We start from the raw sequence: 22613 nt of genomic DNA on the forward strand, positions 1-22613 counted from the left end.
TAAGATTGAAGGGATGGGCTGGGCACAATGGCTCACACCTGTAATCCTAGCACTTTGGGAGGCCAAGTCGGGTGGATCACAAGGTCAAGAGATCGAGACCATCCTGGCCAACATGGTGAAACCCCACCTCTATTAAAAATACAAAAATTAGCTGGGCGTGGTGGCACGCACCTGTAGTCCTACCCACTCAGCTACTTGGGAGGCTGAGGCAGGAGAATTGCTTGAACCCAGGAGGTGGAGGTTGCAGTGAGCTGAGATTGTGCCACTGCACTCCAGCTTGGAGATACAGCGAGACCCTGTCCCATTAAAAAAAAAAAAAAAAGATTGGACGTATTGTGGGAATTCTTTTTTTTTTTAGGGTCTTGCTCTGTCACCAGGTTGAATGCAGTGACACAATCATGCCTCAATGTAGCCTCAACCTCCCGGGGTCAGGTGATCCTCCTGCCTCAGCCACCTGAGGAGCTCCCAGCTACAGGGGCTCGCCATCCTGCCCAGCTAATTTTTGTATTTTCAGTAGAGATGGGTTTTACCATGTTGCCCAGATTGGTCTTGAACTCCTGGGCTCAACTAATCCACCCACCTCTGCCTTCTAAAGTGAGGTGTGAGCCACCATGCCTGACCTACCATGGAAATTTTGAAAAAGCCCTAAAACTGATGTGGGGACCTAGAGGAAGGGGGAGAAGGCCAGCTGAACAGTGGAAATTGCATGTATAAAGATATGGACACTCAAAGGATCATGGCACCTTCCGGAAACCACAAGTGGGTTAGTATCGGTGGAGTGTGTGTTGGCTGGAGACTAAGAAGGTGGGGCTGGCTGGAAGGGCCAGATTTTTAAGCGCCTTGAGACAGCAGACAATAAATGTCTTAGTTCCAGTTGGTTGTTTTTTTTTCTTTTCTTTTTTGAGACAGTTTCTCTCTCGTTGCCCAGGCAGGATTGCAATGGCGCCATTCCAGCTAACTGCAGCCTCCTCCTCCCGGGTTCAAATGATTCTCCTGCCTCAGCCTCCCAAGCAGCTGAGATTACAGGCATGTGCCACCATGCCTGGCTAATTTTGTATTTTTAACAGAGACGGAATTTCACCATCATGGTCAGGCTGGTCTCCAACTCCTGACCTCAGGTGATCTGCCTGTCTTGGCTTCCCAAAGTGCTGGGATTATAGGCATGAACCACACCACACCTGGCCTCCAATTGGCTTTCTACTCTGCAGCCAGTGACAAAATATTTGGAAGATAAAAGTTTGATCGTGGCCTGCTGCTGCTTTAGTATTCACTAGAGTCGAGTCCCAAGTTTTTAGCGATAATGAAAAGGTGGGTGCGGTGGCTTATGCCTGTAACCCCAGCACTTTAGGATGCTTAGGTGGGAGGATCAAGAATTCAAGACCAGCCTGGCAACAAAGTGAGACTCCTCTACAAAAAATTTAAAAATTAGGCTGGGCGAGGTGGCTCACACCTGTAATCCCAACACTTTCGGAGGGCAAGGGGGGGCAGATCACCTGAGGTCAGGAGTTGGAGACCAGCCTGGCCAACATGCTGAAACCTCATCTCTACTAAAAATACAAAAATTAGCTGGGCGTGGTGGCAGGTGCCTGTAGTCCCAGCTACTGGGAAGGCTAAGGAAGGAGAATTGCTTCAACCTGGGAGGCAGAGGTTGTGGTGAGCTGAGATGGTGCCACTGCACTTTAGCCTGGGTGACAGAGAAAGACTCTGTCTTAAAAAAAAAAAAAAAAAAAGAAAAATTAGTCAGGTGTGGTGGCGGCGCATGCCTACGGTCCCAGCTATGTGGCAGGAAGCTTGAGTTCAGGAGGTCAAGGCTGCAGTGAGTTGCGATCACACCACTGTACTTCAGCCTGGGCAACAGAGCACTTTTGAATGAATTGGAAGGACTTATAAGCTGCCTCAGAACCAAGGACTTTTTAAACTCTTGTCTCATCACCCATGTGCATGCAGGCAGGGGCTGTCCGGAAGTTCCCTTAGCTGACTGAGAAACCAAAACCAAAAGAAATGCAACTGTGTACTTGCTTTGGCAGCAGATATAGTAAAATGGGAATGAAACAGAGATTAGCATAACCCCTATGCAAGAAGAAACGCAATTTGTGAAGGGATCCAAAAATAAGGCCAGGCACAGTGGCTCACGCCTGTAATCCCAGCACTTTGGGAGGCTGAGGTGGGCGGATCACCTGAGGTCAGGAGTTTGAGACCAGCCTGACCAACATGGAGAAAACCCCTCTCCACTAAAAATACAAAATTAGCCGGGCGTGGGGCGAATGCCTGTTATCCCAGCTACTCGGGAGTCTGGGGCAGAAGAATTGCTTGAACCCAGGAGGCAGAGGTTGCAGTGAGCCAACCTTTGATGGCACCATTGCACTCCAGCTTGAGCAACAAGAGCGAAACTCTGTCTCAAAAAAAAAAAAAAAAAAAAAAAAGATGCAATCGTCTAAAAACTTTCTCCCTAGGAATCTCATCAAATAACCAGGAAAGATTAACTACCAGAGAAAAGACTGAGTTGTCACCATATCCAAACAGGCTTTTCATCTGTTCTCCTGAGGACAGCTGAGATTATCTGGGAGACTTTATCTGCATAGTAAGACAACCTTTATTCACAGTGAAGTTCCGCACCTCACCTTCCTGAAATTTGTCACAATCTCCAGCTCCCAGAGCTCAGACGAACTTCGTCCCAGGTCATTCTCTGGGCTCATTCCTTTTCCCTAAAAATCATTTACTACCTCTCAATATTGCCAACCTGCCCTCATCTCCCTCTCCTCTACAAAGATGGTGCTCTTTAAGCTTCAGCCACCTGGCTTTTCTCTGAATCTCATATTCTGTATGGTAAATGCGCACACTGCATGTCAATAAATTTGTATGCATTTTCTCCTGTTGATCTATTGCCAGTTTATTTCAGCAGACTCAAACTGTCAGAGGGGAAGGGAAAAGTTCTCTTCACCTCTACAATCATCTCCTCACCTGCCCTTCCCTGTTCTTTGTGCCCACCCCCTCCAGTCAGCTACGCCTCTTGACTGGCAAATTTCTGTGTTCTCCCAGTTACCCAGGCCCACTCAAAACAAAATACTGCAACTCTTTCCTCACATCTTCCTCTCTGCTTAGCAGCCAAGTCCTTCCCTGTCATTTCTATTCTTTTTCTGGCTGCTATTTTAGAACGAAGTGGCATAATGGGGGAAAAATGTGGATTTTAGAACAAGACAGACCTTAGTCCCAATCTTAGGTCTACTATATTTTGGTTTCCTTATGTAAATTACTAACCTCTCTAAGGCTTAGTTTCCAAGTCTGTAAAATGGGGATATTATCCACCCTGTGGAGGTGCTATGACTTAAGTATGCATCAAGTGGTAAATAGAGGGTCCTTTTGATATTTTTCACCTCACATCAGATATCTCCTGTTCAGAAACCTTCAGAGGTTGCCCATCACTTGACTATGACACCTAAGCCATGCATTTAGCATTTTGGCCTTCTCTCTCATTATTCTTGCCCCCAATTTCTAGGCTCTGACTAATCAAAAACATTGGCTGATGGCTGGGAGTGGTGGCTCATACCTGTAATCCCAGCACTTTGGAAGGCCGATTTCCTGAGGTCAGGAGTTTGAGACCAGCTTGGTCAACATGGCAAAACCTCACCTGTACTAAAAATACAAAAACCTACTTGGGAGGCTGAGGTGGGAGAATCTCTTTTTTTTTTTAGAGACGGGATCTTGCTATGTTGCCCAGGGTGGAGTGCAGTGGCTATTCACAGGCGCGATCCCACTACTGATCAGCACGGGAGTTTTGACCTGCTCCGTTTCCTACCTGGGCTGGTTCACCCCTCCATAGGCAACCTTGTGGTCCCCCGCTCCCGGGAGATCACTATATTGATGCCGAACTTAGCGCGGACACCCGATTGGCATAGTGCACTACAGCCCAGAACTCCTGGGCTCAAGCGGGGAGAATCTCTTGAATCCAGCAGTCGAAGGTTGCAGTGAGCCGAGATCATGCCACTGCATCTCCAGCCTGGGCAACAGTGCAAGACTCTGTTCCCCCGCCCCCCGACATACACAAAAAAATTGGCAGAATTTTTTCCCTCTTTCCTCCCTGCTATCACTTTGCCATTCAAACCAAGTCCTTCTCGATTAGCTCAGCACCAAGTACTGGTTCCCTCCTCAGCCATCCCTACGTGTAGTTCAGTGGCACTTGGGGGTCAACTGCTTGTCTTACGGACTAGGAAACTCTAGATTACAAAGCACTGAAAGCAGAGGCTTTATCTGGTTGGTCATTTACCCTGCAAAGCCCCTTGCATACAGGTGATGCTCAATAAATACTTAGGGAAAGAACATTTCATTTTCTGTGTTTCAATGGGCTTGTTTTCTCTATACAATCAGATGCTTGGTTATTCTCATCTCAAAGCTATTTTGTTGGCTTCCAGAAGGCACATTAACATTAGGTGTGTTCTGTTCTATCCTTTAATTGGAAAGAGCTTTGATAACTGAAAAACAAGAATTATTTCTCCAAGCCTCATCTTCTGCCACTCCCCATACTCACCGGCCTCATACAGGAATTGAACTACTTAGCACTGCACAGAACACGACTTTCACGCCTCCGTTCCGCTGTACTTAGCCTCTGTACTTACGTGCCATTCCCTTTCCCTGAAATGCCCTTACTCCGGCTTCTCTGCCTGGCAAACTCCTACTCATCCCCCAAGAGTCAGCTCAGACATCACCGCATCACCTCTGTAAAGGCTCTTCTGCAATGGGCAGAGTAGCCATTCCTCTTCCATCTTTTTAGCTTCCTCAGCAAACTCCAAATAATAATAACAGTACTTATGGCATTATTTGTTTACTTTTCTCTGCTTCCCTAGACCGTAAATTCCTTAAGGACCAGGATTTCTGTTCTATACCCTGCACAGTGTTCAGCCTATATCAGGCACATAATTAAATCAATGAGCAAACAAACCCACCAATCATTCAACATTGCAGAGTTTGTACGGACGGGATTCTCAAATATTTCAAGACCTGGTCCTCTGTTTGGAGTGCTTCATGCTGGAAGCTCTCTTTCTCCCCCAGCCCTCATCCATATCCAATTGCCTTGGTTTGGTAGAGGAGAAAAGAAAGTGATTAGACGGGGGAAGAATTTATTCCTTCTGGGCTAAGCTGTTATTTACCCGCTCTGGCACCGAGAGGGTTAGGGCGACCCAGGGGCGGAGCCGTGACGAGGCCACCTGCTGCGGGCGGTCTGGCGCAGGCGCCCTAAGACCTAGCTAGTCACTACCTGCCGGAGCCCGGCCCAGGAGGAGCGCTTGCGCTTTGGGCGTTTTCCGCCGGGGGAAGTCTCGCGGGGGCGGGGCGGGGCGGGGCCTCGTGGAGAAGTTCTCGCGGGACACCCACGGGGAGCGGAAGCGAGGGTGCTCTGCTGCTTCGGCGACCGGGCGGCGGCGGCTGTGGCTGTGGCTGAGGCTGTTTCTGTGTCTGGGGCCGTGACGGCGGCGGGAGCAAGCGCTGCCCTCGCGGAGCAGCCTCGGGGTCGGCGGCCGCTTGCAGCGCTGAGGAGGGTCAGGCCGGACGCGGAGCGGACTAGCTGCGCCACGGTGAGTGCGGGCGGCTGCGCTCGGCGCCGCTCCGGTGTCTCTTCCTCTCCGCTTGCGACGGGAGTGGGCCCTGGGGGAACCGGGACCGGGACCGGCCCCTGGGTTCGGGTCGGGGCGGCGAGGCTCGGGACGCGGAGCGGAATGCCTCAGGCTCTGGACTCTGCGTTTCCCCTTTTGGGGCGCTTCCTTCCTGGGGAACGTCCTCCTCCGGCTCTCGGCTCTGTCTGTGCAGTGTCCGGGAGCCCGGGGGTAGAGGTCGGGGCTCCCTGGTGAAGTCCCCTGCCTTCGTCGGATGGGTTTGCACGGAACGGGCCCGGGAAACCCGGACGGGCAGAACGCCGACTGAGTCAGTCCGCCGGATTCCGGCGGCGGGGGACTCGGTGTGGGCTGCAGCTGTGGTGATTGATGCGCCTTCGACCTGCGCGGCAACCACGTCACCATCTCTTGGCGTCTTTGGGCTTAATTTTGTGCGGGAATCCACTGTGGGGTAGAACGTTCGCTGCCGGAGACGGGGGAGATGTCTTTATTCTGACACTAAAAAAAAAAAAACTATTTGAAAAATTAAGTAGCAGCAGGTTGGACTGCGCCGAGGAAAGATTGCGGCGAGAGCGGGCGCTGGTAATTTTCATTTGCAGCGCGCCCTCTCTGTGATTGTAAACCACATATGAGTTATGGCTTGTTTGGAAAGTTTTTCAAGGCTGGCTTCAAACGCTCTGAAAGTGCAGTTTGCAGGGGACTGAAGTGCATTTGAGGTGTATCTCTTCTTGATGCTGTTGACTTTCAGAAATGTCAGACACATGTGAGAAATCAGCATTAGTCCCTGGCTTTCTTAATCCCTTCTTCACTCAGTATTTCTCCAGTTATTTCCTTATCTCTCTATCTACTTCTGTCCATTCCACTAGGGACAAGAAATGCTTGTGTAATGCAAGTCATTTGCCCCTTCCTTCCCCCAACCCCCTCTTTTTTTCTAATCTACTTCCCCTTCCTCCTTGGTAGTCCCCACTCTGGCGTAATTTTTCGAGGTTTCTTCCCTTTCGTGCTGTTCGTTTTCTTTCATTTCAAGATTCCGTCCTTTTTCTCGGGAAGAGACCCTCTTTCCTGCTTTGGTTCCTTTACTTTTGCGTTTTCCCCTGCGTTCGCTAGTCAGCCAGATGGGTTGCTAGAGAGCCATTGGAGGCTGAAGTTACCCCGCTGAGAAGGGCGTGGGGGGCTCAAAAGATTGAATTCAGCCGGGCGTGGTGGCTCACGCCTGTAATCCCAGCACTTTGTCAAGAGATCCAGACCATCCTGGCCAACATGGTGAAACCTCGTCTGAACTAAAAATACAAAAATTACCTGGGTGTGGTGGCGCGCGCCTGTAGTCCCAGCTACTCGGGAGGCTGAGGCAGAAAAATCGCTTCAACCCGGGAGACGGAGATTGCAGTGAGCTCAGATCGCACCACTGCACTCCAGCCTGGCGACACAGCGAGACTCCGTCTCAAAAAAAAAAAAGATTAATAGATTGAGTTAATCCCTAAGAATTCAGTCCTGCCACTAGGTTACAAGTGTGGTTTGCTTGTTATTTTTGTGTTTTAGTTTTTTAAGATTATGCTTTTGTGCCTGTTTATGCTTTCTTCCAGTATGTCTTTACAATAGCAAGGAATATTGGGTCAGCTCAGGGCTTATGTGACTTTTTGACTTTTAGTGGGGGGGGGTGTTAATGTTAAAAAGGGAAGGTCAACTATAAATCTATATTAGGTTAAACTAGTCTGAAAAATGTAAGAGGCTAGAATTGATTTAGACCATCGAATTAGTTGAAGCCTGCGTGTTGTAGTAGTACTAATTTATTCTTTATTAGGCTTTTAGTTAAAAATCAGGGATCTTTTTTCTACATCGATTATAACTGGCCTTCGTTGTTTTTGATAAAGAAATCTCTATTTGCTCCTTCCCAAGTTCAAAATGTTCCCAATCTCAAGATTTAAAAGAGTAAATTCTTATGATCAGCTATCTCCTAGCAAGCATTTATTTATTTATCTTATTTTATTTATTTATTTTTTGAGACGAGTCTCACTCCGTTGCTGAGGCTGGAGTGAGTGGTTCTGAGGCTCTTGGCTCTCGGCTCACTGCAGCCTCCACCTCCTGGGTTCAAGCACTCTTCTGCCTCACCTTCCCAAGTAGCTAGGATTACAGGTGCTCACCACCACACCTGGCTAATTTTTGTATTTTTATGGAGACGGGTTTCACCAAGCTGGCCACGCTGGTCTCGAACTCCTGACCTCAAGGGATCTGCCTGCCTCAGCCTCCCTAAGTATTGGGATTACAGGCGTGAGCTACTGTGCCGAGCCTAAACTCAAACATTTAAATATTTGAGGCACTTTACTTGTCAGCAAGTTATCCCTATTTGAGAGGCTTGCTGGGTTTTAAGTACTACCAGTTGCTGGTACTTTTCTTCTCAGTAATTCCTGTTATGTTGCATATTGTGCATTGGAGGTCTAATTGTTGCATAGAACAGAAGAGCAAAGGATTTTGGAGAAAGGAAGTAATACAGAATAGAGTTGCCATGCTCTCCTGAGATAAATTAATACTTAACTCCTTAATTCAGAGGAAGTCTCCGCCATTACCAGGTGGCTTTTGAGAGTCTGTATTTTTGTGTGTGTGTCAAAGTTGCCTTTTTCCCAGTTGTGCCAAGTGAATATGCATTATTTTCATTTCATGCAAGGACATTGTAATGCATTATCCAGAATGCAAATTTTAAAATCTGGTTAAGGCATCCTTATGGTACAGCAGTGATTTAAAATTTAGTGCATAAAAATCACTGGGGGATCTTTTTAAAATTAGGTTCTGGTAGAACTCCAGGATGTTTCCCATAGTGAATCAGCCTCTGAATGGAGGAATTTTGATACAGATGGTTTAAGGATCAAAACTGTTGTTAACAAATGCAGCCATAAATAATAAGACTGCTGTGTGGCTTTAAATTATTCAACTTAAAATTACATTTTTTGTGTATACACAAAGTCAGTATTTAGAATAGCCTAATGGAATAAGTGACTATAGGCGTGATTCGTTTTTTGAGATGGAGTTTCTCGCTCTTGTTACCCAGGCTGGAGTGTAGTGATGCGATCTCGGCTCACTGCAACCGCCTCCTGGGTTCAAGCCATTCTCTCTCAGCCTCCTGAGTAACTGGGATTGCAGGTACCTGCCACCATGGCTGGCTAATTTTTTGTATTTTTAGTGGAGACGGTGTTTGGCCATGTTGGGCAGGCTGGTCTCAAACTTCTGACCTTGGGTGATCCGCTTGTCTCAGTCTCCCAAAGAGCCATTGCGCCTCTCGGGTTTGTTTTTACATGTGTAAATTTTTTAGTATTCTTAGTACTGTGACGTGGAATGATTTAGCTTGAAGTTTATACTTTTTTTTTTTTTTTTTTGAGACGGAGTTTCGCTCGTTACCCAGGCTGGAGTGCAATGGCGCGATCTCGGCTCACCGAAACCTCCGCCTCCCGGGTTCAGGCAATTCTCCTGCCTCAGACTCCTGAGTAGCTGGGATTACAGGCACGTGCCACCATGCCCAGCTAATTTTTTGTATTTTTAGTAGAGACGGGGTTTCACCATGTTGACCAGGATGGTCTCGATCTCTTGACCTCGTGATCCACCCGCCTCGGCCTCCCAAAGTGCTGGGATTACAGGCTTGAGCCACCGCGGAAGTTTATACTTAGTAGGGTCATTAATTTGCCTACAAGAGAATTTTTCTGAGTCCGTAGACTCAGACTAGACTGTAGATTTTTTAACTTGTGAAAGCAACAGCACTCAGTAAAAACTATACTTAAACATACAACTGTTTTGTTTTTTCACTCTCAGTACAATTGTAAATTATAGGAGAGATTCATCACTTTATAAAATGGTCTTTGTCTTAGGTGATTTTGCTCAACTGTAGGCTGTGTTTGGAACACATTTAAGGTAAGGTAGGGTAGGCTGAGCTATGGTGTTTGGTAGGTTAGGTGTATTAAAATGCATTTTCACTGGGCAAGGTGCCTCACGCCCGTAATCCCAGCACTTTGGGAGGCTGAGACGAGCAGATCACCTGAGGTCAGAAGTTTGAGATCAGCCTGGCTAACATGGTGAAACCCTGTTTCTATTAAAAACACAAAAAATTAGCTGGGCGTGGTGGTGTGCACCTGTAATCCCAGCTACTTGAAAGGCAGCGGTTGCAGTGAGCTGAGATCTTACCATTGCACTCCAGTTTAGGCAACAAGAGCAACACTTTGTCTTTAAAAAAATGCATTTTTGATTTAACGATATTTTCAACTTATGATGGCTTCATCAAGATACCTGCCTATGCAGATGGAAGCTCCAGATTTACTCTTAGAACATGTAGGCTAGTATTTGAAAAGAGACTGAAAATACTAGTTAAGATCTCTGGCTTATACTAGATTATAATAATAAAATCATCACGGCCCACACTATAGCAGATAATTAGCTCAGTCTTTTGGAGACAGCCAGAGACTTCTACCAAGCAGTTTCTCTTTTAATTCTCAAAATGACTTTATAAGGTAGTTGCTGTTACCATTCCCATTTTCCAGTTGAGGGATACTAGGGATTACAGAATGTAAGTTATTTCTCCTTGTTAGTAAGTGGAAAAGCGACATTTGAATCCAGGTCTAACTCCAGGAGGACAGTAAGCTTTTTGGTTTGTGTTCTGGCTATAAAAGTAATACATGTCTGTTGTAAAAATAATGAAAAATGCAATTGAGGTGTATTATGCAGAAAGTAAAAGTGTTCTGTGATCTGGCTAGCAGAGATAACCATTGTTAGCTTTTTTTTTGAACTAGGAAAAAATAATTTTTATTATTTAAAAATTTATTGGCTGGGCACAGTGGCTCACGCCTGTAATCCCAGCACTTTGGGGGGCTGAGGCGGGCGGATCATGAGGTCAAGAGATTGAGACCATCCTGGCAAACATGGTGAAACCCCGTCTCTACTAAAAATACAAAAAAAAAATAGCCAGGTGTGGTGGCGCATGCCTGTAGTCCCAGCTACTTTGGAGGCTGAGACAGGAGAATTGCTTGAACCCGGGAGGCGAAGGTTGCAGTGAGCTGAGGTAGTGCCACTGCACTCCAGCCTGGCGCATGGTGATGGAGTGAGACTCTGTCTCAAGAAAAACAAAACAAAACAAAACAATTTATCTTTGTCATGTTTAAAAAAATGGCTAAAGACCTGACTTTCAATGTCTTCTTTTTCTATATCTTCTATTGCTTATGCCTCTATTCATGAGCTCTGTTGTTTTCTACTACAGAGAGTAATTCCTTGGAATGCACATTTTCTTCTTCATTTTCACCAAATTCTTCAGGGTCCTTTAGTTCATCATTTCCATCTTGCTCATGTGCCTCTTGAGTCTCCAATACAGCCGTTGATAAAAGCATCATCTTCCACAGAAGCATCTCCACTCAGTTCATTTGCTGCTTCTTGTTTTTTACCTTTGCCTTTAATTGGTTTCTTGTTAGGAGTGTTAGTTGAAACAGTTAATTCAATATTATCTGGATTGCCTCCTTCCTCTTCAGTAGCCTGCTTGAGTTGGGAGATGAGCATAATCTTGACTCGGGTGATGTCTGAGTTCCACTGCTTCAGCTCATACTTAAGATCGATGGCCCGCAGATCAGTGATCCTTTTTTTTTTTTTTTTGAGACCGCGTTTTACTCTTGTTCCCCAGGCTGGAGTGCAATGGTGTGATCTCGGCTCACTGCAACCTCCACCTCCCCCGGTTCAAGGGATTCTTTTCCCTCAGCCTCCCGGGTAGCTGGGACTATAGGTGCCCACCACCACGCCCAGCTAATTTTTTGTATTTTTAGTAGAGACAGGGTTTCACCGTGTTAGCCAGGATAGTCTCGATCTCCTGATCTCGCGATCCGCCTGCCTCAGCCTCCCAAAATGCTGGGATTACGGGGTGATCTGTGATCTTTTTACCTTCCTCCTGACCCGAGGCGGCCATCACAGGTAGCGGCAGCCATCTTAGAAGAGCAGCGAGCCGCCGAGGCAGTGAGTGGGCTCAGTTTTTTTTTTCCCTTGAGATGGAGTTTTGTTCTTGTTGCCCAGGCTGGAGTGCAATGGCGCGATCTCGGCTCACAGCAACTTCCGCCTTCCATATTCAAGCGATTTGGGATTACAGGCGTGCGCCACCACGCCCGGATAAATTTTTGTATTTTCATTAGAGACGGGTTTCACCGTGTTAGTCAGTATAGTCTCGATCTCCTGACTTTTCCATCCGCCCGCCTCGGCCTCCCAAAGTGCTGAGATTACAGGCATGAGCCACCGCACCCAGCCAGATCAGTGATCTCTTTACCTTCTACCTGACCCGAGGTGACCATCACGCTGGTAGCAGCGGCTGCCATCAACTGGTAGCGGCGGCCATCTTAGAAGAGCAGCGCGCTGCTGAGGCAGTGAGTGGGCTCAGCTTTTTTTTTTGAGATGGCGTTTCACTCTTGTCCCCAGGCTGGAGTGCAACGGCGCGATCTCGGCTCACCGCAACCTCCGCCCCCCGGGTTCAAGTGATTCTCCTGCCTCAGCCTCCCGAGTAGCTGGAATTACAGGCATGAGCCACCATGCCTGGCTAATTTTTTTGTATTTTTAGCACGGACGGGGTTTCACTGAGTTAGCCAGGATAGTCTTGATCTCCTGACCTCGCGATCCACCCGCCTCGACCTCCCAAAGTGCTGGGATTACAGGCGTGAGCCACCGTGCCCGGCGGGATCGGTGATCTTTTTACCTTCCGCTTGACCTGAGGTGGGCATCACACCGGTAGCGGCGGCCATCTTAGAAGAGCAGCGCGCTGCCAAGGGAGTGGGCTCAGCTTTTTTTTTTCCTTTTTTTGAGATGGTGTTTTTTTACTCTCTTTGCCCAGGCTGAAGTGCAGTGGCGTGATCTTGGCTCACCGCAACCTCTGCCTCCCGGGTTCAAGCGATTCTCCTGTCTCAGCCTCCCAAGTAGCTGGGATTACAGGCATGCGCCACCACGCCTGGCTAATTTTTTGTATTTTTAGTAGCAACAGGGTTTCACCGTGTTGGGATAGTCTCGATCTTCCGACCTCGCGATCCGCCCGCCTTGGACTCCCAAAGTTCTGGGAATACAGGGGTGAGCCACCGCGCCCGGCCAATCGGTGATCTTTTTACCTTTCGCCTGACTCCAGGCGGCAGTCACACTGGTAGCAGCGGCCATTTTAGAAGAGCAGCGCACGGTGGAGGCAGCGGGTGGGCTTAGATTATTTTTTTTTTTTTAAGATGGGGTTTCACCATGTTGGCCAGGCTGGTCTTGAGCTCCTGACCTCAAGTGATCCGCCCCCCTTCCACCTTGGCCTCCCAGAGTGCTGGGATTGTAGGCGTGAACCACCACGCCTGGCTTCACCCCTCCACCCCGCCACCACCCCGCCAACGGAGTTGACTCTTTTTTTTTTTTTGAGACGGAGTTTCGCTCTTGTTACCCAGGCTGGAGTGCAATGGCGTGATCTCGGCTCACCGCAACCTCTGCCTCCTGGGTTCAGGCAATTCTCCTGCCTCAGCCTCCCGAGCAGCTGGGATTACAGGCACGCGCCACCATGCCTAGCTAATTTTTTGTATTTTTAGTAGAGACAGGGTTTCACCATGTTGACCAGGATGGTCTCGATCTCTTGACCTCGCGATCCACCCGCCTCGCCCTCCCAAAATGCTGGGATTTACAGGTGTGAGCCACCGCGCCGGCTAATTTTGTGTTTTTATTACAGAGGGGGTTTCTCCATGTTGGTTAGTCTTTTCTGGGACTCCTGACCTCACGTGATCCACCCCCCTTGGACTCCCAAAGTGCTAGCATTACAGGCCTGAGCCACAGGGCCCGGCTGCCTTTTTTTTTTTTTCTAAAGCACATACTGATGTATTATTTTGCCTTAGAGAAATACAATAAACTAATTTTTCTGTTAAAAATTTGTGACCGGGTGCGATGGCTCAAGCCTGTAATCCCAGCACTTTGGGAGGCCAAGGCAGGCGGATCACCTGAAGTCAGGAGTTTGAGATCAGCGGGCCAACATGGTGAAACCCCTTACTCTACTTAAAATACAAAAATTAGCCAGGCTTGGTGGTGGGCACCTGTAATCCCAGCTACTTGGGAGGCTGAAGCAGGAGAATGGCTTGAACCCAGGAGGTGGAAGTTGCAGTGAGCAGAGATCACACCATTGTATTCTAGCCTGGGATAGAGCAAGACTCCATCTCAAAACAAAACAAAAATTTAATAACATATCCTGGTATTTATGTAGATACTCCATACACAAGCTCATGGATATTGATCAGGGGTGTGTGTGTATATGTGTATGTTGCACACTGTGTTTTGTCTCGTTGTTTCAGGGAGATAAATCTGGGAAGTGAAATTGCTTGGTCAAGAGTATGTATTGGTTGGCTGCGGTGGCTCATGCCTGTAACCCCAGAACTTAGGGAGGCCGAGGCGGGTGGATCATTCGAGGTCAGGAGTTGGGAGACCAGACTAGCCAACATGGTGAAACCCCATCTCTATTTGAAAATACAAACATTAAAAACAACAAAAAATGAAAATACACAAATCAGCTGGTGATGACATGACTGTAATCCCACCTACTTGGGAGACAGAGGCAGGAGAATCACTTGAAACCTTTAGTGAGCCAAGATCACATCATTGCACTCCAGCCCGGGCAACAAGAACGAAATTCCGTCTCAAAAAAAAGAAAACCCAGAGCTTGTTTCAAAACTTGGCCCAAAATTGTAGCTGTAAGTGTGAAGGGCCTGCTTCTAGAGATCGTGAAGATTCAACACTAAGTTATACTGGGCTGGTATCATGTATTTTCTGTGAATTTTGGGAAGAAGAGAGTTAAATGGAAGAAAGAAAAAAATCTTACAAATACCTTTAGGATAGTAGTTTTTTGGATACAGTTCATATTGTTTGAAATAAATAATTAAAGCTATGCTTAAAATTCCCTGCCTGGGATGGGCTGGTAACAGTTTTGAGGTTATTCTCCTTAGGCTTCAGTGTTTAGTACACTATACCCCATTTTCTTGGGAAGTGAACAGCAACATTTACTCCTTTAAAATCACTATACATTGTGTCTGCTTTCAGATTTCTTTCTTTTAGTAATAGTGTTGTGTGTGTGTTAGATTTTTTCTTCTGCCTTTACTGAAACACAACCTTTTGAATTCCATTAGCAAATACGCTCTTTTGTGTGGATAACCTAATAAGCTTTTCTCTTTGAGTTTTCTGTTTTTTTATTCAGTACAGCCATGGAAGCAGGGATTTAATTTTGTCAAACTCTGCATCTCACAAAGCAATAGTTACTCGAAACACGATTTTTAAGAAGGTTATTCTTTTTAAGCTTCTCTTAGCAGATGAGCTGTGTAGCAGCAGGAAAGAAGGTGTTGAGAACTGTGTTGGTTTTTGTGCTACTGCTGTTAACAGTGCAGCTGTGTTAAATCCTGAATGACATAGAAACTTACAGCTGGTCTTACTACATAGCACCTTGATAGTGACAGGGCTTTTGGGTTTCTTTCTGATTTCTGTTTTTCAAAAATAAAACTCCTTATTTTTTCATATTATTTCAAATATTCTTTAGCTTCTATCACTAATACGTGGTTTCAGCAATAGAGACCAGTTAAATAGGCTAAGGAAAGTATTGATAGCATGTAGCAGAGATTTTGGAGTGTTTGTTAAAAGTAAAAATAGGGCTGGGTGGCCGGGCACAGTGGCTCACGCCTGTAATCCCAGCACTTAGGGAGGCCAAGGCAGGTGGATCACAAGGTCAAGAGATCGAGACCATCCTGACCAACATGGTGAAACCCTGTCTCCGGAAAAAAAAAAAAACAGGGCTTGGCATGGTGGCTTACTCTCTCACCTATAATCCCAGCATTTTGGGAGGCTGAGGCAGGAGGATTGCTTGAGGCCAGGAGTTTGAGACCAGCCTGGGTCTTTTACAGGTGAGAAAAGGTCCGTTTGCCCAGAATTGTAGCTGTTAGTGTGAGGGGCCTGCCTCTAGAGACCATGCAGATTCAACACTAACTACACTGGACGGGTCTCACATAGTGAGACCCTTCTGTACAAAAAATACGAAAAGTAGCCCGGCATAGTGGCTCACGCTTGTAGTTCCAGCTACTCGGGAAGCTGAGGCATGAGGATTGCTTGAGCCAAGGAGGTCAAGGGTGCAGTAAGCCATTACCATGCCACTGTTCTTGTGCCTGGGCAACAGCTCAAGACCCTGTCAAAAAAAAGAGAGAGAGAGAAAAGAAAAAGTGAAAGTAGATACACAGGGAAATAAAAACAGAACACTAAGCAGTTGCTAATGCTGGGGAAAATTGAAGTATTGTACAAAAAAGTATGATTGGGCTGGGCACAGCGGCTCCTGCTTATAATCCCAGCACTTTGGGAGGCCAAGGAGGGCAAATCACTTGAGGCCAGGAGTTCAAGACCACCCTGGCCAACATGGCTAAACCCCGTCTCTACTAAAAATATAAAAAGCAACCAGTCATTTTGGCATGTGCCTGTGGTCCCAGCTACAGGCCAAGATAGGAGGATCACTTGAACCTGGGAGGTGTAGGTTGCAATAAGCTAAGATCGCACCACTGCACTCTAGCCTGGGCAATAGAGAAATACTCTATCTCAAAAAAGAAAAAGTATGATTGGTTGTAGTGCATTACTTACATTATCATTGAATAGTATTTTATAATATACCACTGATTAAACCAGAATATGTGATATTACTGGGATAAGGCAGGGGGAAACTGGCTGGTGGAGCAGCTATGTCTTAACCTTTCAGGCAATAAATAATGGCTGGAATAAACTAAGAAAGCAGTTAAAGCGCAATCTTTAGAAATACCCTATCCATTTTGTACATTGACCACAAAATTAAAAAAAAAAAGAAATGCTCTAAGTAAACACAAAGAGAAAGCAAAAAATAATATTGAGAGTGATTGCCTATGGGTGTTGGTCGGGAGCATTTTTCATAAGCCTTTTAATACTCTGACTTTTAAAATTATGTACATGGATTAGTTTGATCAAAATAACTACACAGAGTGTAAGAGAAGGGCATTTAAGGATACACAAAAATATTCTCAGATCAACCTCTGTATTTTTTACTAGTTGCTGGGACTCTTTCTTTACTTTTCCCTGTTATAGCCAGCACCACATGGAATATCTTAGATACGGCCTGAAGGAATAAACATTGTTTGGTTTGTTAGTTACCTGCAGCAGAATGTTTGGCTTTCAGAATTTGACTGAAGGACACATTATCAGATGATTTATTTTCTTTTCGATAGTACTTATCTTGCTCTAATCTTAGTATTCCCCACTGGTTTGTTGCTTGGTCCATTTGCAGCTATGCTTGATTAGTGCCCCAATTGTTAGCTTTAGAACAAAAGAATGATAATCACTTATGCCCCTCAAATGAGCTGCTAGGTCGTAATTATCTAAGAAAGGTGTCACTATAAATAACGTGTCCCAGTTCTGCTGTTTTCTGCTTTTGTTTAGCAAGTATGAAAACAGTGACTGAGCTAACCAGAACGGGATTTTATTTTTCTTTAGTTACCCAAAGATCTAGGTTGTGTCCTATATTCATAGCCGGAGACGCTTCGCTACACCAGTGATTGTACTACTGCCACTTCATCATTGCCTGATACACTCTCTGAGGGTTCTCCCAGAATCTTTTACCTGCAAAATGCAATTTGCATCAGTTTTATATACTCTTCTTGCTCTAAGAAGCTGTGCTCAGGGTGACTGTGAGAGAGACTTCTGTTTGACCTTCTTCGGGCTCCATCTCCCTGCACTTTCTTTCCCCCAACAAGGTACTTGGCAGCTCAGATTCTGAAAAACAGATTCCTTTCAAGTGTAGATTAGGGCTTCAGCTCTGCTCCTTAGGCTAGTTAGAAATAATATGGAGCTATTTCTGGAATGCTGAGCCTTGGTCATTTATTTCAAGGCCTGGTGGGGACCCCAGAGCCTTAGGGATCTCTACCATTTGCACCGGCACACTGCTCGGAGCTGTGGTCTTTCTCTCGTTAACCTGAGCTTGCCTGTCACAGCGGGGAAGTGCTGGGGGAAAGCTGTTGGTGCTCGTAGCAGTAAATGGATTGAAAAAGCAGTTCCTACGTTTACTTTCTACTCCTCTCCTGGGAGCAGACCATGGTTTAGTTTCGAGAAGAGTGCAGCAGCTCGAGACCAGAGTCTTGCTTTACTTGCTTTTGACTGTGGAGTAGGGGAGCCAGCATTCTCAGAAGACCAGAAAGGATGACAGGGGGAAGGGAGGGAGACAGCCCTGTTTAGCCGAGGAGAGACAGGTGCCATCCCCAGGGTGAGGCCTTCCTTTCAGTGGACCGTATTTGGTGCTGGAGAAGAGCCTGTGAGGAGTGAAGGAGGAAAGGCGGAGACTGAACGGGACTCCAGCCGGTTCCTGCACGCAGCGCACACCCAGCGGGAAGGAAGAGGAAGTGTGTTCAGGAATAGCTCAGGCAGCTGCGCCATTGGCCAGCAGGCCTGTCAGTCGCCTGGGGGCTGAGGCTGAAAAGAGGAAGAAGTGGAGGGGGCTGTTGCCTGGAAGGGAGGGAGGAGGGCTGAGGAGGGCTGAGCCAGGCCGAGCTAGGGGGCGTGGGGGCTGGGACCGCAGGCCGATTGGCAGGGCGGGGTTGCCTTCAATCCTGGTCACTTCTCTTAATCGTCCCCCTTCTGCTTCAGGGTGGCATTGTGTGTCCCAGAGTGCCGGAGTGAGTCCCAGAAGAGAGGCGAAGCTAAGCCCAGAGTGCTGGGTTGCTTCAGCAGGGAAGACTCCCTTCCCCCTGTTTCAGGCTGCTGAGCACTGAGCAGCGCTCAGAATGGAAGCCATCGCCAAATATGACTTCAAAGCTACTGCAGACGACGAGCTGAGCTTCAAAAGGGGGGACATCCTCAAGGTAAGTGCTGATGCCGAGCACAATGCTGAGATCGCTCTCCTTGTGCTCATCTACCTTCTTTCGCCCTGATTACACACAAAGAAGCTGTGTTTTTCATTGTACACTTCTAACATTTACCATCATATTTGATCTGGAGAGCTTGAGATACGTGCTGAGTAGGATACTAAATATGACTTAAATGAGTTGGTGTGATGTGTGGTCTTTAACTGCCTTTGTGTGAATACTTCAAGTATTTGTTTGTCTATTGATACTGGTAGTATTTCAAGTAAAGTCAAAGTTTAATGTGATTGTAGAAAGGAAGTATATGAGTAGATTGATCTGCCCTGTTGAATTTTATTTAAAAATTAGCATTTTTAAAAAAGACCTAGACTTAAAGAATTTATGTGAAAGCATTCAGTCAGTCTTATTTTACATAGCCAAAAGATTTTGCATTCTGGAATATGATTTTGGTAGGTTAGAAATTAATTTTCCCAGTTTAGAGAGATTGTTAGAAGTACATACCCAAACTCATTAAAGAACCTCAGTGTATTTTTATTCTTTGTGAAAAAACAAATGGAGTTCTCAATAATAAGGTGCAACCTGCTATTGTACAAGTCAGATTTCGACTTTCTTAAGAGAAACTTGAGAAGCAATTACCCCGTATTAAACTTTAATTGCACGAAAAGAAACCTGCTGACAGTTTAAAAATCAGCTTCTATATAGTGCACAGCTTATTTTGAGCCCCACTATTTATGTGAGGATTCGCTCTCCCCCAGCACATGTTAATTATGTTGTTTACCCAATTGACTGGAGCAGTTTGCCCTTTTGGATGTATAATTTATTTTAACAAGGATGAGTGTTATCAAAGAGTATCTTAACTTTAAAAGAGGAAAGGCTGGAGTTAAATGTTTGAGTATTCCCTGTGTCTTAAGTTTTGACATTTTTCCTTCTGAGCCTTAGACTTATTGTTGGAATTTGCCACTCATTTGTTTACTACTCCTGATTGAAATTCTTAGCATTTTATAAAGAGAAAGAAAGTGGAGATGTAGAAATATGGTTCTTTTAAAAAGACTTGAGGTTTTTTTACTTTTAAGTTATGTGGACCTATTGATAGTCACTATTTTGCCCTCATTGCCCGAGGTGTCGTAGAGTTCTACTCTGAAGTTAACTGCCCAGTAATTTCTTAATGTTAGAAATATAGGTTGAGTCTCATAGAAGATGATGCTGCAGAGCTCTTTAAAGAGAAGAAAATTTGTGTCTGTGCATTCATTTCAAAGCTGGGTTTATGACAGCACACTTTTCCCAGGTATTCTCAAAGTCAGCACTAAATTGTCAGAAAGCAGATGGAACCAGCTATAGGTTTCTGTGTTCTTGGACAGCTAGAAATCAGGGCAAAGTTAACTTAGACTAAAAAATTGCTCAGTTTCAGTGGTGTATGGGAGAGGTAATTTGATGTTTCTGTAGGTGATTACTAGTTCCCATAGATAATCTACTTACGATGGTAGAGGATGGCTACTCAAATGCCCACATTTATAGCCTGTACAAAAACTCTTTTGGGCCAGTATTTTGCTTTTTGTTTTTGATACATCCTAGAGCCAGCTTCTTCATAAGTTTATCTTAGCAACTTGAACCTAGAAGGCTGGCAGTTCATATTTTTCTCAAAATCTGTCCCATTGCACATTAAGCACTGAAGCAACAAATTAAAACTGGGGGCATGCACATGCAGTCTCTAAGAATTTTTAAACAAGAACTTTCCCTGATTTCTGTCTTTGAAATTTGTCCTAGACCTAGACCGTGAACATTTTATAAATTCTTATAACTTAAATTAGTGAACTCTGGCACAAGTGTAAAAACCTTCTCTCCCATGCTATTATTAGGGAAGAAGATATTGTTTAACATTCCCTTAGAAATTTTTATTATGGAGGAGAAAGTGAATCAGAATACTCACATTTACTTCCAGATTTTCTTTGAGGAGAGAGAAAAATACATATATGTGGTTCTTTTCAATTTGGTAGATAACTGAGATATGAAGTCATAATGCCATTATTGCTTTTGAACGGTGGCCATGAGCTGTTTGTTAGTAATGTTGTGGCTTTACTCCAAAAGAAAAAAAAAGAGTGACGATACAGTAGTTGCCCTCTGTCTCATAACTGTGAAATGGCTGGGTGAAGAGGAGGGACATGCTTTCTTAAAAGCTGTTAGTTAAAAAAACGGGGTTTTCCTCATTTGATTTTTCAGGGAGTAAACTGGCTTCATTTGAATAGCTTTAATTTGTTAAGTCTTGAGGGTATTAGTTGTAAGCCAAAACAAGTTTTAAAAGTTGCTGGAATAGCATTGACACTTTGATTGAAATAGGCATATAGGCCGGGCGCGGTGGCTCACGCCTGTAATCCCAGTACTTTGGGAGGCCGAGGCGGGTGGATCACGAGGTCAAGAGATCGAGACCATCCTGGTCAACACGGTGAAACCCCGTCTCTACTAAAAATACAAAAAATTAGCTGGGCATGGTGGCGCATGCCTGTAATCCCAGCTACTCAGGAGGCTGAGGCAGGAGAATTGCCTGAACCCAGGACGCGGAGGTTGCGGTGAGCCGAGATTGCACCGAGCCGAGATTGCGCCATTGCACTCCAGCCTGGGTAACAAGAGTGAAACTCCGTCTCAAAAAAAAAAAAAAGAAATAGGCATATATATGTGCTCTCTTGATAAAGAAGATGTGCATATGGTTATTGAGTAAGTTTCATTTCAAGTTAATGAAATAGGGGCTTAACCTTCACCTTCTGACTATAGTTCAGAAGGATTACATCTTCTCCTGTCTTGGAGTTGCTGATTAACTTTTAGTTAAAAATGGTGACTCCTCTCCTCCAGCAGACCCCTTCCCTACTTTCTGTATACACATTGACCTGTTACTGTCCTGAGAAAAGAGGAAAAAATAAAGCATTTTACTGGAAGCCTAAAATGGAGTTGAATGCTTCAATATATCTGCCTTTGTTTGTCTCTCTCATAAAAGCTTGTGTTCTCCTTGGTTGGGGAGGGAGAGGACACTGGGATGTAAAATAGAAGGACTTGCTCTTCCACTGCACGTTTCAGGCCTAGTGTCATTGGAATAAATCAGAATTCCCCCCACCATTGTAGGGCAGGCTTGAAATAGTCCCACAGGTTTTCCACTGACAAGACCCCTAAATAGTCTACACTAGAGCACATAAAACTGGATGAGCTTACCTAGGAGTTGCAGCTGCCATTTAGGGACTTTATGTATATGTACTTCAAATTGTGCTGCATAGGAATTAAGAAACCATTTTGAGCTCTCAGATCTGTACTCATTCCATTCTAGAGCCAGCTACTTGCTTTCTTCAGCTCTAGTGAAGAGCCACCCCTGGATCATCTAGGTGTATTCTACCCTCTGGCATGAAGTACCTTTACCAGTTTCTTTTCTTTTATTTTTTTGAGACAGAGTCTTGCTGTATTGCCAGGCGCCAGGCTGGAGTGCAGTGGCGTGATCTCGGCTCACTGCAACCTCTGCCTCTCGGGTTCAAGCAATTCTCCTGCTTCAGCCTCCTGAGTAGCTGGGACTACAGGTGTGCGCCACCATGCCCAGATAATTTTTGTATTTTTAGTAAAGACAGGGTTGCACTATGTTGGCCAGGATGGTCTCAATCTCTTGACCTCATGATCCGCCCGCCTCGGCCTCCCAAAGTGTTGGGATTACAGGCGTGAGCCACCGCGCCTGGCCACCAGTTCCTTAAACTACTTGAAAAACAAGTCTTGAGTTCACATTCAGATCTTCAAAGTATCCTCTGTCTCAGCACTGCCTGGCCTATTTCATTGTCACACTCGCTGAGCATCTCTTGAGCCGGGTCCTGGGATAAGTCGCTTTGAGAGTTGGGAGAAAAATGTAAGATGTACTTTCTCCTTTCAGAAGCTCCAAAATCAAGTAAGAGAATTGAGATTAAGGCTGGGCGTGGTAGCTCACGTCTATAATCTCAGCACTTTGGGAGGCCGAAGTGGGCGGATCAGGAGGTCAGGAGATTGAGATCATCCTGGCCAACACGATAAAACCCTGTCTCTACTAAAAATACAAAAAATTAGCTGGGCATGGTGGTGCACGCCTCTAGTCCCAGCTACTCAGGAGGCTGAGGCAGGAGAATTGCTTGAACCCAGGAAGCGGAGATTGCAG

The 22613-nt window shown here is 45.7% G+C and overlaps 1 protein-coding gene and 1 pseudogene across 1 annotated transcript in view; both read left to right on the plus strand.

Moving 5' to 3' along the window:
* The first annotated feature begins 2015 nt into the window (after window positions 1–2015).
* On the plus strand, window positions 2016–2113 carry LOC116525872 (annotated as a pseudogene).
* Window positions 2114–5345: 3232 nt separating this feature from the next.
* The window catches only part of GRB2 (growth factor receptor bound protein 2), an 85230-nt gene continuing 67962 nt past the window's right edge, over window positions 5346–22613 (plus strand). The window contains exons 1-2 of the mRNA XM_032241703.1: window positions 5346–5567; window positions 18246–18460. Of these exons, the coding sequence (XP_032097594.1) occupies window positions 18383–18460 (78 nt within the window). The 5' untranslated portion in view covers window positions 5346–5567; window positions 18246–18382. The remainder of the gene's footprint in view (window positions 5568–18245; window positions 18461–22613) is intronic.

This window comes from Sapajus apella, unplaced genomic scaffold, assembly GCF_009761245.1.
Source record: "Sapajus apella isolate SASKATOON/1434 unplaced genomic scaffold, GSC_monkey_1.0 scaffold48, whole genome shotgun sequence".
Lineage (NCBI taxonomy): Eukaryota > Metazoa > Chordata > Mammalia > Primates > Cebidae > Sapajus > Sapajus apella.